The 15,721-nt window shown below is 36.1% G+C and overlaps 1 protein-coding gene across 1 annotated transcript in view; it reads right to left on the reverse strand.

Moving 5' to 3' along the window:
- Positions 1-15,264, reverse strand: part of LOC103271679 (syntaxin-binding protein 5-like) — a gene marked incomplete at its 5' end in the record, with an annotated part of 83,995 nt that extends 68,731 nt beyond the window's left edge. The window contains 2 exons of the mRNA XM_008069167.1: positions 13,791-13,891; positions 15,183-15,264. Coding sequence (XP_008067358.1) covers positions 13,791-13,891; positions 15,183-15,264 — 183 coding nt within the window. The remainder of the gene's footprint in view (positions 1-13,790; positions 13,892-15,182) is intronic.
- Between the last annotated feature and the right edge of the window lie 457 nt (positions 15,265-15,721).

Raw genomic sequence — 15,721 nt, forward strand, 5'->3', positions numbered from 1 at the left:
TAAGTCATCTGGTCTGGGGCTGTTTTTGGTAGAGAAATTGAGACAACTTCCTGGATTGCTATTAATCTGTTTAGCTTTTCAATTTCATCATTTCAACCTTGGTGTGATGTCAGAAAGTGCTCCATTTTCTAAAGGTTTTCTAGTTTATTTGCATACAAATATTCTTAGTAATCTCTTACAAACTTTTAAATTTCTCGAGGGTCAGCTGAAACTTCACCTTTTGCATTTCTAATTGTGTTTATTTGGACTTAATCAGACTAGGGTTCTGTCAATATTATTTATCTTTTTTAAAAAACAGCTTTTTGTCTTGTTGATTCTTTCTGTGATATTTTTGTCTTCTCTATCCTAAAACTGTGACTTCATCTTGGTGATTTGACTTTTTCTGCTGAAGTTAGGATTTTGATAATCTTGCCTCTCCAGTTCCTTTAGGTGTGACATTTTAAGCTGTTTACTTGTGATGTTTCTGTTTCCTTGATGTGTGCATGCAATGCTATGAATTTTCCTCTTAACAACTGCTTGCATAGCATCAGAGGGTCTGATAAGATGTGTCTTTTGTTATTGTTTTTTTTCTGGGAATCATTTTATTTCTGTCTTGATTTCCACGTTGACTCAGAAGTCATTCAGCAGCATGTGGTTTAGTGTCCATGTCTTTGTGTGTTTTGGGGAGATCTTGCTGGCAGTGATATTTATTTTTATTTCACTGTGATTTGAGTAGATGAATGGTATTATTTCAATCTTTTGAAATTTCTTCATGCTTGATTTATGTTTGATAATGTGGTCAATCTTGGAGTATCTTCCATGTACTGATGAGCAGAACTCTGTAGATGCTGAGTGTTCTGCAGATGTCTTAAATACATTTGATTGAACATTGAGTTAAGATTCCAGATCTCCTTGATTTTTTTGCCTTGATGATCTATCTAGAGCTGTGCAGAGCATTTAGGTCTCCAACTATGATTGTGTGAGTGTCAATGTCCTCTCTTAGTTTACTTAGTAGTTTTTACATAAAACTTGGTGCTCTTGTGTTGAATGCATATGTGTTTATGATGAATATTTCTTGCTGGTAAATTAAGCCTTTTATCATTATGTAGTGTCCCTCTGTGTCTTTTTAAACTTCTGATGGTTTGAAGTCTGCTTTGTCTGTTATGGGATAACTACACCTGCTTTCTTATGTTTTTCATTTTCCTGAAAGACCATTTTCCAGTCACCAACTTTGAGCCTATGGGTGTCCTTTGCTATGAGATGAGTTTCCTGGAGTCAGCAGACTGTTGGATCATGCTCTTTTATCTAGTCTGCCACTCTATGTCTCTTCAGTGGCATATTTAGTCCATTCAAAGTGACTAATGAAATGTGAGAGTTTATCCCTGTCATAGGGCTCTTAGAAGGTTGCTTTGCTTTCTTTTTACTTTTATATTTATATATGTATTTTCATTTTCATAAGTGCTCTGTATGCTCTGTTAACTCTGCTTGTCTGTACTTTTATGATGGGTATGACCGTACGTTTTTGCTTGTTTGTTTAATAGCTTCTTAAGCATCTCCTGAAGGGTTGGTTTGAAGGTGGCATATTCTCTTAGGTATTGTATGTATGGGAAGAATTTTAATTCTCCATCACTAATGAAAATTAGCTTGGTGGGGTAGAAAATTCTTGAATGGAATTGCTTATTTTTAAGAACATTAAAAATTGGACTCCAGTTCTTTCTGGCTTGTAGTTATTATTTCTGCAGATAAGTCTGGAGCAATACTGATGGGTCTTCCTCGGTCAGTAGTCTGGCCTTACGCTCTTGCTGCCTTTAGGATTTTTTTGTTCATGCTTACTTTGTGGAGGTGAATTACTATGTGTCTTGGGGATGATTTTCTCATATGATACCTTGCAGAAGTTCTCTGAATTTCCTGTGCTTGAATGATCACCTCTCTAGAGAGATGTGGGAAGTTTTTAGGATGATCTAATGGAATGCTTGTGCCATGGTATTCTCAGTTACCTTTTCTGCTTCAGGAATACCAATCCAATGTAGATTTCCCTTCTTAACATAGTGCCACATCTCTTGGAGGCTTTGCTCCTTCTTTTTGAGCTATTTTTAATGTTTTTAACAGACTTGGTTAATTCCATATTTTTTTCTTCAAGCTCTTAGATTCTTTCCTCTGCCTTATTGATCCTGTTTCCCATGCTTGTTACTGTGTTTTAAATTTCCAGAATGAAGTTCTTCATTTCCACTATTGCAGGATGGAAAAATTGACCACCTCTACTTTTACTTCCTATATGACTTTGGTAAGTTTTGCTTCTAGTCTCTCTGTTCACTTTAGCCATTCACTCTCTGATTTCTGTGACTTTTATCTGGAGCAGGTTGCTCTGAGAGTTTCCAATTTTTGCACTCTGGTAGCTGCTTTTTGGGTGCTGTCTCTTTAGGACTCTGAGGGTTGCCAATATTTTTTCATTTTCCTCATTTGTGAAAGGCCTCACTTCCCTGTCTATAATTCCACTTTGGTTTTGTTGCTCTGAAGCTACTCATTGACCCTTTGTTCTAGGGCCCAGAAAGGGTTTTATATAGCTTCTTCCTGGGAAGGGCCTTGCTACTTTTTTAAAAAATGGTGCTCAACTTCTGTACCCCAGGAAGTGCTAGGGTCCAAGTGGAGCAGGACCCTATAGGTTTAATATAGGTCATTCAGTGAGAGAGGGAGGAACATTCACTAAACCTATAGGGACATTCATTAAACATTCATTAAACCTGTAGGAACATTCATTGAACCTATAGGGTCCAAGCGGAGCAAGACCCTATAGGTTTTATATAGGTCATTCAGTGAGAGAGGGAGGAATCTATAGGAGCAGGACCTATAGGTTTAATGTAGGTCATTCAGTGAGAGAGGAAGGAACATTCATTTTTGCTCCTTGCTCCATCCTGTGGCATGTTTGTCTACTATAGATTTTCTCTTCCATTGTTAATATAGTCATGTTAATTTTCAGCTCCTACTGCTAGCTCTCTGTGGAGAGCAACTAGAGGGATGAGGGCCCCCATCTGCAGTCTGCAGTTTGCAGCCCAGAAACTGTCCCACCAAGAAAGCCTTCAGTTGTCTTTTGTGTCACTCCCTCCCTGTTCAAGTCCACACTCTGCTCTTGAAAAAGAGTGAGGGCCCCACCATGGAGGAGGATTGGAATCTTCCCTGTAGGCACACAGGGCATGGAGGTAATTCTTTCTGATCTGGTTGGGAAGATGGCCACCAGCTGTTGGTAGTGAGCACCCGCCAGGTGCTCTCTGCAAGCAGGCTTTCTCTTCCTGGGTGCTGGCTGCTGGGCTCTTAAGCCAAGATTTCTTCACCACTATACAATGTAACCATATAACCATACAACCAAAAACTATCTGTACCACCTAAAGCTATTGAAATAAAAAATGAAAATAAATGAACAGATTTAATGTAAAAGTGGAATGAGATGGATGGACCTTCCCCTTGACTAAAACAAATTTACAAAGATTAAATAAATTAAATGACTTTGTTTTTTAAGGTTTCAAACTTGATCAGGATAGAACCTATTTGCAAGGTAGAATTCACAATCTTCTTCTGTGAAAAATGAACATTCTTAACAAAATGCCTAAGCAATTTTCAGATTAACTTTAACTGGGAAACACTTGTTTTTGGAAACAAGCTACCTAGGCATCAAGTTTATTGTCAGCTGTCAGTCAATAGTATAGTGATCTTGAACGCACAATTTTAATCTAGTCTAACAATATCTAACCATGCACTTTTTAAAAATCAAGTGTTCCAAGAATTAATGCTTGAATTGGGCTACCACAAACCTTTTATATAATAAACTTATATAAAGCTTTGATATATACTCATAAAAAATAAAAATAAGATATAGCAATGAGGAAAGGAGGAAGATAGCAGTGGAGCCAGTTGGACTATGTGAGTCCCAGTGTGAGTGAGTGAGTGTATGGAAAATTTTGTGTATGTGTCTGTGAGTTAGCATGTGAGTGACTGACTGAGTGGCGACTCAGGTCTCTCCTGGTGAAGCGGCTGATGGCGCAGTTGCTCCACTACGACCCTAGTACTTCCTGGTGTGCAGAAGCTGCACAACATTTTTTTTTTTAATTAGCAAAGCTCTTCCCAGGAAGAAGCTGCCAGGAGTGACTGCCAGCTCCAGGTTCTGCCTCACCACTGCAGTGCCTGCCAAACACCAGCAGCAAGGGCTGTGGAGGGAGCACAGTGAGGGAGCCCAGAAGCTGAGCATCACTGAAGAAGATAAAACAGGCACCCTGCCACCACCTTGAAAACTGGGCAGGAAAAGTGCTCCGACTTGCTTACCATGGTGCAATAGACCTGATCTCTGTGACTGGCAGATTAACTGCTCATAGGCTGATTGTGACCACAGGGAATATCCTGAAAGCACAAACTCCAGAGGATCAGGATGAGTGCTGAGTCTCAGACACCCCACCCCTGATTCAGCTGTGGGACAAGGGGTGTGACCAGAAAAGGATGAGGAAGACCCTCAAAGAGATCTGCGGTCAGTCAAGGGTTAACCCAACCCCCTCTTCCCCAACAATCCTCTGAACATCAGAACCACACCACTGGGGATGACTGAGAGGGACAAACCTAGGTGGGGCCTGCATGTCAACACCGAAAGGAGGACTATACTCCAGGATAAGCCTGGCTGGGATGCCCCCTACCACACCAGCACATGGGGAAGAGGTAATCCCACACCTCCCCAGCAGAGAAGGGAAGGAAGGAAGCCCCACCCATCCCCACCACCTCCTCCCCCTTCCCAGGCTGGACACTGAGGATATTGTGAATGAGACCACAGCTCCACAGGCAACAGCAAAGGGGCTTACCTGTGAGCAGCTGAGAGGAACAATTATAGAACCTGCCACAAGAGGACAGGTTGGTTTTTTGTTTGGGGTTTTTTAGTTTTTAAAAAATTTTTTTTTTCTTTTGTAAGTGAATATGTATGTGAGGGTTCGATCTGCATTCCCCCCACCTTTCTTCTTTTTTCTTTCTTTCTTTTTTTGCTTTTTGTTTTCTGTTTAAGTGTGTACGTGAATAATTGAGTATTCATCTTTCAGTTTTTCTTTGTTTTCTTCTCTTTTTTTAGTTTAATGTGTGTGTGACTGTATGGGTGAGGGTTTGGTTAGAATTCTTTTTTTTTCTCTTTTCTTTTTTTCTTCTGCTTTCATTTTGTGTCAGGTATGTGTGTGTGTGTGTGTGTGTGTGTGTGTGTGTATGTGTGTATGTGTGTGTGTGTGTTCAGTATTTCTGTTTTTTGTTTTTCTTTTCTTTTGTTTTGCTTCCCAGTTTGTTTTGGTTTGTGTTTGTGTGTGTGTTTAATTGCTTTTTGCCTTGGTTTCTGCTTTTGTTTTTCTGCGTTTTTTTTTTAAATTTTGTACATCTTATTTCATCCTATTTTTCTCTGTTCTCCTCATTTCTGTTACCATATCTTGGACTCAGGGGTACACAAATGTACCCATTGCATTGTCATATAGAGTGGGAGTAGGTCTCAGAGAATAGGTCTCAGAGAACCCATACCATAATCAGTGAATACTGTGATTTGCAATTAGTTACTGAATCCTCCCTCCCTATCCTCCACCATATTCAACTCTCAAAACTACAGGAAACAGCAAAGGTTCCCATTCATAGTCCTGTTTCAAAATAGAAAAATTCAGAGCCCTGATCAGGGAAGAATAGAGATCTAAGCAAACATCAGAAGTGAAAGCCTCTCCCACTACCACTGAATAACAGAACTAAAGAGAAAAGAAAGAGATCTGTCACAGATGAGGAAAAAAAATCAATGGAAGAACACAGGTAATTCCCTGTGTATTAAAGAGAAAATGCCTGAAAAATCAGATCTCAAAGCCCAAACAATGGAAGTCACCAACAAATGGTCCCAGAATACAACTGTGATTAGGGAATGGATGGAAACAGTGAATAAGACTCAAGAAAGACAAAATGCAACACTGAAAGAACTTGTAACAGAGATTTTGACCATAAAATATTTCATCCAGGAAATAAATGACAAGATGACAAGTAAGGAAAGCAGAATTAATCAAGCAGAAGAAAGAATCTAAGAACTTGAAGACCAAAACATGGAACTAACCTGATCTGTAAAAAAAAAAAAGAAAGAAAGAAAACTCAGAAAGAAAGAACAAAGCCTCCAAGAGATGTGCAATTATATCAAGAGGCTGAGGCTATACTTAATTGGTATCCCAGAAGAAGAAAGGGAAAGAGAGAAGACCTTGGAGCAACTATTCCAGGAGGTTACCCAAGTAAATATTCCCCATCTCACCAGAGATGTGACCAGCCAAACACAAGCAATACAGAGAATCCCACAAGACATCAAATTAGAAAACCAACTCTTGGACATAGTAATTAACCACACAAAGTAGGTACAAAAGAAAAATCCTAAAGGCAGCAAGAGAGAAAGGTTAGACTACATACTGGGGAAAACCAATAGCAGCAGAACTATCAGCAAAAATAATACAAGCTAGATAGGACTGGAGTCCAATATTCAAAGTCTTCAAAGATAAACAATTTCAACCAAGGATTTTATACCCAGCCAAGCTCAGCTTCATCCGTGATGGATAAGTAAAATTCTTCAAACATTCAATCCCTAAAAGATTATGCAGCTTCCAGACCAGCTCTACAGGAGATGCTTAAAAATGAATTAAGCACAGACGAAAGAAAAAAAAATGCACTTAAAAGAGAACAGAAGAACACAGAAACAACAAAGAATACATTGTGACTGCAAACTTAAACACACACACACATATCAACCCAAAAGTTAAAAGAAAGCAAAGAAAAAACTTTGTAAGAACCTCATGATGGGGATAAATGGTCATATTTCAATAATCAGCCTGACCATGAATGGACTAAATGCATCCCTGAAAAGACACAGAATGGCAAACTGGATTAAAAAACCATGACCCAATAAGTTTGCTGCATCCAGAAAACTCATCTCACCACAAGGAATGCACATAGACTAAAGTTAAAGGATGGAAAATGAATTTCCAGGTGAATGTATCACAAAAAAAGGCAGGAGTCACAATCTTAATATTAGACAAAACAACCTTTATGCTATCAAAAATTTAAAAAGATATGGAAGGACACTAAATAATGATAAAAGGTTCAATCCATCAACAAGAAATATCTATCCTAAACACATATGCACCCAACACAGGAGCACCAGCATTTATAAAGCAACTACTAAGTAAACTAAAAAAGGATATTGACTTTAAAACTATTACAGCTGGGGATTTAAATAGCCCACTAATAACCCTAGATAGATCACTGAGATAAAACATGAATGAAGAGATATGGAACCTTAACTTGACACTTGACCAAATGGACTTAATAGATACCTATAGAACACTCCACTCAACAACCACAGAATATACATTCTACTCATCACCACATGGAAAGTATTCAAGATTGATCACCTCCTCAGTCATATGAAGCATAAACAATTTCCATAAGGTTGAAATAGTGCCATGCACCTTCTCAGACAATAGTGAAATAAAAATAAATATCAACACCAACAAAATTCACCCAAAATGCACAAAGACATGGACACTAAACAGCATGGTGCTGAACAACTGCTGGATCCACACAGAAATCAAAACTGAAATTAAAAGATTCCTGGAAAAAAATGAAAATGAAGAAACATCTTGCCAAAACTTATGGGATATCATGAAATCAGTTCTAAGTGGGGAGTTTATATCTCTAAACACACATTAAGAAAACAAAAAGATCACAAGTTAACAGCCTAAATCACCTAAGGAAGCTGGAAAGACAAGACCACCAAAACCCTAACCTTAGTGAAGAATCCATATCACAAAGTAAAAGCCCAAATACAGGACATAGAAGATAAAATATCATAGAAAAAAATCAACAAAACAAAAAGCTGGTTCTTTGAAAGGATAAACAAGATTGATGGATTCCTAGCCAGAATGACCACGAAAGAGAGAAAAAGTCCAAATAAACACAATCAGAAATGCAAAAGATCAAATCACAACTGACCCTGAAGAAATACAAAAGGTTATCAGAGATTACCATGCACACCTGTACGAAAACAAACTTGATAACCTGGAAAAAAATGAGAACTTTCTGATATCATACAACCTCCAAAGGTAGAAATAAGAAGACATTGAGACCCTAAATAGACCAATAACAACCAAGGAAGTTGACTCTGTCACAAGAAAACTACCAGCAAAAAAGAAAAACTCCTGAACCAGATGGCTTTCTAGCAGAATTCTACAAAACATAAAGGAGGAGCCAATACCAATCCTATTGAAAGTATTTCAGCAATTGAGAAAGACAGAATGCTTCCCAAATCATTTTACAAAGTTAACATCACACTGATACACAAACCGGGTAAAGATCCAACAAAAAAGGAGAACTACAGGTCAATATCCCTTATGAGTAGATGCAAAAATTCTCAACAAGATTTCAGCAAATCAAATCCAACAACATATCTCAAAAATCATCCACCATGACCAAGCAGACTTCATTCCCAGGATATAGAACTGGTTTAAAATATGTGAGACCATAAATGTAATTAAATACATCAACAGATGTAAAAACTAGAACTACATTATATCATTAGATGTGGAAAAAACTTTTGATAAAATCCAGGATCCCTTCTTGATAAAAACCCTCAAACACTGAGGCATAGAAGGAACATACATCAAAATAGTAAGCACCATCTACAATAAACCCACAGCCAACATATTGCATAATGGACAGAAACTGGAAGCATTTCCCCTGAAAACCAGAATAAGACAAGGTTGTCCACTTTCACCCCTCCTGTTAAGCATTGTATTGGAAGTCCTAGTTAGGTAATTAGACAAGACAAGGAAATTAGGGGTATCCAAAAAGGAAAAGAAGAAGTTAAATTATCCATCTTTGCTGACTATATGATCCTATACTTCAAAAATCCAAGAGAATCTGTCAAAACTTTGCTTCCATTGATAAAAGACTTTGGCAAAGTCTCGGGGTACAAAATAAATGTGCAAAAGACAGTCGCATTCTTATACACCAACAACAAACAGGCAGAGAACAATAAAAAGCATAATCCCACTCACAATAGCCACACAAAAACAGAAACACCTCAGACAAGTAAAAGATCTTTGAATGAAGACCTTTGAATGAAAACTACAAAACACTGCTCAAAGAAATCCAAGAAGACGCAAACAAATGGAAAAATATTCCATGCTCATGGATATGAAGAATCAACATTGTTAAGATGTTCATCCTACCAAAGGCAATCTACAGATTCAATACCCATTAAATTACCAACATCATTCTTCTCAGAACTGGAAATGGCAATACAGAAATCCATAAGGAAACATAAATGACCAAAGCAATCCTTAGCAACAGAAACAAAGCAGTAGGTATCACACATCCAGACTTTAAATTTTACTATAAGTTTAAAATAATCAAAATAGCCTGGTATTGGTACAAGAACAGACATATGAACCAATGAAACAGAATGGAGATTCTGAAAGGAAAAACTCAATTTCTCAACCAATTCATCTTTGACAAAGTCTCCAACAACAACCACTGAGGGGAGGAGAACCTATTCAGTAAACGGTGTTGGGAAAACTGGCTGGCCATAGACAGAAGATTGAAACAGGACCCCTACCTATCACCATACACAAAAGTCAATTCTAAATGGATCAAAGACCCAAATGTAAAACCTCAAACTATAAGAATTTTAGAAAACACAGCAGACACCCTTACAAAATCAAACTAGGCAATCAACTCCTGATCAAAATTCCTGATGTTCATGTCATAAGAGATAAGACAGACAAGTGGAACCTTATTAAACTGAAAAGCTTCTGCGAAGCAAAAGAAACATCAAGAGACGGGAGACAGCACACAGAATGGTAAAAAATATTTGCCAACCATATTTCTGACAAAGGCCTGACATCTAGGATCTACAAGGAACTCAAATGTGCCGAAGGGAAAAAGACATACAGTCCCATTAAAAAGTGGGCAAAAGACATGAGCAGACGGTTCTCAAAAGAAGATATGTGGGCAGCCAACAGACACATGAAAAAGTGCTCAGTCTTACTAATCATCAGAGAAATGCAAATCAAAACCACACTGAGATACCACCTAACCCCAGTCAGAATGCCCATCATTAATAAAACAAGCAACTGCAGATGCTGGCGTGGATGTGGAGAAAAGGGAATGCTTCTACACTGCTAGTGGGAATGCAAACCAGTTCAACATCTGTGGAAAACAGTGTGGTGATTTCTAAAAGAACCAGAAATTGACCTTCCACACAACCCAGCAATCCCTCTACTGGGAATATACCCAGAGGAACTCAAATCATTCTACAAATAAAATACCTGCACAAGCATATTTATTGCAGCACTATTCACAATAGTAAAAACATAGAACAAATTGTGCTGCCTATTGAAACTGGACTGTATTTTTAAAATGTGTTACATATACATGATGGAATATTATGTAGCTATAAAGAAGGACAAACATGGACTTCTCAGCAACTTGCATGGAATTAGAGTCTATTATACTGAGTGATATATCACAGAAACAAAGAACAGAGTACCATATGTTCTCAGTCATAAGTGGACACTAGTATTGCATTGGATGTTCAAGGTCCATTATATGAGTGAGAACATGTGATATTCGGATTTTTGTTTTTGTGAGAGGTCACTCAGTATTATAGACTCTAGTTCCATCTAGGTTGCAGCGAAATTCATGATTTTGTTCTTTTTTATGGCTGCGTAGTATTCCATCGTGTATATGTACCACATTTTTTTAATCCAGTCCTCTTTTGATGGGCAGCATGGTTGTTTCCAGGTTCTTGCTATTGTGAACAATGCTGCGATAAACATACGTGTGCAGGTATCTTTTTTATAGAGTGATTTGTGTTCTTCAGGGTATATTCCCAGTAGGGGGATTGCAGGGTCATATGGAAGGTCAATTTTTAGAGCTTTTAGGAATCGCCACACTGCTTTCCACAGAGGTTGCACTAGTTTACACTCCCACCAACAGTGTAGAAGTGTTCCCTTTTCACCACACCCTCTCCAGCCGCTGTTATTTTTTGAGTTGTTGATACTGGGAAACTATGGGGGGGAGGGGGATGGGATTAACAGTAGCAAATATCTGTCGGGGGATGGGAAAACACTTCTTATCTACAGGGTGCCTGAATGAAACGTCATTGTACACCTAACCCTTAACTGTACCCCACAAAACCATAATAAAAAATACTGATTAATGAAAAAAAAAAAAAATCCTTGCTAAAAATAATCCCTATTTGACATTGGTTTCCCCTATATATTTCCTAATTGCTTCCCCAAAATGTATTGTATTGTTTTATGAACCCCAAGCCCCTTTCCTTTGTTAAAAATGGCATATAAGCTTGAGTCTAACCACCTCTTTGGGTTTCACTTGTTTTTTGTGAATTTCAATGCACATAAAATGCTAATAAAATTATATGCTTTCTAAAAAAAAAAAATAAGTGGACACTAAACATTTACCATAATATGATAAGAAAGGGACTGATAGTAGTGGGATATTGCCGGGGGTTGGAGAGGTGGGACACAGCATCAATAAGGGTACCTGATACCTCAAACCAGGCAAAGTGGGGACCACAGGGAGGTCCAAACTTTATCTGTATGCTATCTACTTGTATACCTAACCCTGAATTGTACCACACATCTTTAAAATAAAATTTATTTATATAAAAAGAAATGTACAACTCAAAGTCACAGAGCCGAAAAATAAAATAAAATAAAATAAAAATAAGACTGTATTTGGAAGAAGTTCCAGGATCATCCATCAGAAAGTTAGACTATATAAACTTATTTATCAACAATCAAATGCTTGTTATTGCCTTCAAACTTTGTAAGACCAAAGACTGAAGGTACTCTAATAAAATAAGCTAAATTTTATGGTATAAATTATATACCAGGAGCATGAACATAAGGATATTTAGAAAATTTACATAGTTAAATGGCCAATATCAGAAGGTTTGAAGACTTTTCTGAAAAATATTTTGGTTAAATTATTCTTTATAGACCTAACCTTCCATTTATCATACATTGACAGATACTTTTCCCTGCCTCAATATACTGTGGTAGTTAATAAATATTCTCAAGTCACATATATATATCTTATTCAAAAAGATAAATATCACATTTTTATAAGCATTAAAACAGACAATGTTTTCAAACTTCCTATGACTTAAGCTTGTCCCAAATCTATCAGCTTGCTCTTTTATGTTGCTATAAATTAATCCACCTCAACTGAGGTAATAAAATTACAATTAGAAATAATAAGCACCAATCATTTCTTCACTCACAAAGGGCTATAAAAGGGAGAAAAACATTCCCTTCAGCAATCTAATTGTGAGGGGGAAAAAACCCATAATGTCCATCTACACAAAATTGTAGGGTCAGATCTACTCAAAGCATTTAAACAGAAGAAAAAAATCTTACCAGCAGAGAGTGATAAAATCAATATGGTAATCTAAATAGAAAATATCTTTAGTGGTAAGTAAAAAGGAATTGTATAACAACTCTTGACTAATCTTAAAATTTTTCAATATCCTGAAATTTCTGCTACATTACTTATCTTAAATTTTAAATTAAAATAACCAAAGTTAGGACTAATCTGAAGAAAGAAGTCCTTTATAGTTTAAGCAAATGTCTAAAATATAAATTCCCCTCCTCCTACAAAAGTCTGGATAGAAAAAATTTCCACTGATACTGATTCTAAAATACTGAGATGTAATACACATGACTGTTACTCAGAATATTGAAGGTTAATGATTTAGACAGTATATTATGTATAAGAAGAAAAAGAAAAAGCCAGAGGTAGAATGCAAAATATTTGTGGACTGCCACCCTTCTTTTTCTCATCTCTATACTTCATTAAGCTGTGGTCAGATAGTGGTGATTTCTTATAAACCATTATCATTCAAGAAAATAAAATGAGAACTATCTTGTACTGTAGGCCAAAGACTGCTTGCTTCCATTTTTCATCTCCTTCAGTACTTGCTAATCTATGTAAATTTACTTCTCAAGGGATTTTCTTCTTATCATTAACATCAAATTTTCCTGTAATGTTCTTTTTCATTCACTGCGAAGAGTTTGTTGCCCAAATGATGAACAAACATCAGATTATTTTATAGAGTTAAATAACAAATTTTACTTCATCTTCAGGTAGATTATCATTTAAGTGGACATGTGTTATGTTCTAGGTCTTGTTGAATCCAACACTAGAAACACTGAAATGTAGTATATTGCAAATAAACTCTAATAATTTTTCCCATATGCATTCATAAAATTTCCTGTTTTTGATCATTAATATTTTGTTCTAAAACAGGAAGATCAAATTATCATCTTTGAAAATGTTAATCTTGGATGTTTAATGTTGCTCAACAGTTAGTACCAACATTTTGGATATCTAAAGCTAAACATTTAGAAGGTAGGATGTAACTGCCATGATCAAAAGTTGTGGAAATACCTTTATTATTCACTTGACTTTTAAATTCTAGGTCTGGGTTTTCAGTATCTTGGACTAGGAAAAAAAAATGTCATTGCTGAAGTGTTAGATTATAGCTAGAAGAACAAAGAATTTGATTGTTCCTCATTAGTAGACGACTGACTCTATATCAACTGTGCATTTTCTATGAACAAAACTATGATAAAAGTAAGCTTAAACATTAAATTACTTCTGGCTATTGAGATTATTTTTTAAAAAGCCTGTCAAGTTAACCTGAAACTTGCTGAGGAAATTTCGCTATACATTAAGATACTGTTTAACTCATATGTTCTTACCGTTCTCGGTTAAACTTAAGAGAATGAAGAATAGCTGGCCTTTTTTGTCTAAGGTTCCATAAATGAAGAGTATCATCCGAACTTGCACTGACCAAAGCACCCTAGAACAAAAAAGAAGATAAAACAAGTGTGTGAATAACTTAATTTGTGGTTTCTGTGAAACAGAAACAAGCAAATTTACCAAATTTTTCACTGTTCGAAAACTGAATGACTTATATATATATATATATATATATATCCTAAAAATACATGGAAGAACAAGTGCACATACTTCAACCAGGAAGGTTAAGAATGCTAAAACTGGAAGAGGCAAGTGACCTACCACATTTGGATGGTCAGAAAGACTAGTTCAAGAAATATTTATTTATTAATGGAGAGGATTAATTATTGCAGTATCATTGTGACCACTGAAGGATTTTTGGGGGTGAAAATAAAGTTTAATTATTTTTGTTTCTACTATCCACACAAATACTATATAGCTTTACAAAGAAGTGAATATTCAACTCAGTTTTATAAATTGAATGCAGGTCATATAAAAATTCTCCTTAGTAAAAATTTTCAGTGTATTTGGAAAGTATGCATTTTTCCTAAAAAGTATATTTGGCATAACTTAATTTGCTTCTTATAGTTCAAGAATCTTCATCTATTCTAAAGGAAAACATCTATAATAAAAGAAAATATTCCTGCAACTATACTTCAGTATAACCCATAAAAATCATACTAAGATTCTTTTTATACAATGCCACCAAATACAAATGAATATTATTTTAAATAAAATAGCATGTTTTCTACATTTTAATATGGCAAAAAGCTCCCCAACTATCATTAGTTGCTGAAAATGTCTATGTTTGCCCTATAATAGAGCCTAAAGCTAGAGCATTAAATGTGTTCTTCAAAAGTGATCCTTTTAGAACCATACTGGTCCTGAGATACCCAAAATGTTTTTCATATTTTCCAAATTATTTTGTTACAAGTGATCTTTAATAGTTTACAAAATCAATCACAGATATAAAAACGATTATCCCACTTGTATACTTTAGGAAGAACTATGTTGAAAGTTTTAGCATTTATTTTTTCTTTTGCAATTAGAAAAGAAAGGAAGCTAGGAATCTAAATGCCCTTCTGTAAGCCCAAAGGTAGTTTTTAAAGAAAATATAAATAATTAATCGAAATTATGCTACATAGCCACAATAACAGTATCAGTACATATAATCTTTTTAAAAAATTGAATAAATTCACCAATATAGGAGTTCAGTATTTTGTGACAAATGTGACCATAAATAATATTGTATATGAATATATTTAAGCATTTAGAATCATAATATTAAGAAGATTAAATCAATTAATACACTGTGTGTGGGGAGGTGTTTTAAATAGAAAAAAATTCCTTACCTCATTGATCAAAAATTGAAGCTGTAGAACAGCTGCACCACTTTCATGTTGGCAATAACAATCAACGCCAGGTCTCCCAAGTCTAATTTAATAGAAGTCAAGGATTCTGACATTTTAATTAGCACCAATATTAATTAGCAAAGGAGAAACTAACTTATTTATCAAAAGATTTTTTAGTTATCCTTATTTTTGGAAATAAGAAGTTAAAAAATATTAGTCTTAGATTGTGTCAGATTATAGCACAGATGTTTAATACTCCAGCAATTTGGGGGGGAAATGACATTAAGAAATTTGGGGCCAGGCAAGGTAGCTCACACCTATAATCCCAGCACTTTGGGAGGTGGAGTGTAGGAGGACTGCTTGAACCCAGGGTTCAAAACCAGTTTGGGCAACATAGCAAGACCTTGTCTGGCATGGTGGTGCATCCTTGTAGTCGCAGCTACTCGGGAGGCTAAGGCAGAAGGACTGCCTGAGCCTAGGAGGTCAAGGCAACAGTGAGTAATGATCATACCATTGTACTCCAGCCTGGGCAAGAGAAT

The sequence above is a fragment of the Carlito syrichta genome, unplaced genomic scaffold (assembly GCF_000164805.1).
Source record: "Carlito syrichta isolate Samal-C Ts95f unplaced genomic scaffold, Tarsius_syrichta-2.0.1 Scaffold311840, whole genome shotgun sequence".
Taxonomy (NCBI): Eukaryota; Metazoa; Chordata; class Mammalia; order Primates; family Tarsiidae; genus Carlito; species Carlito syrichta.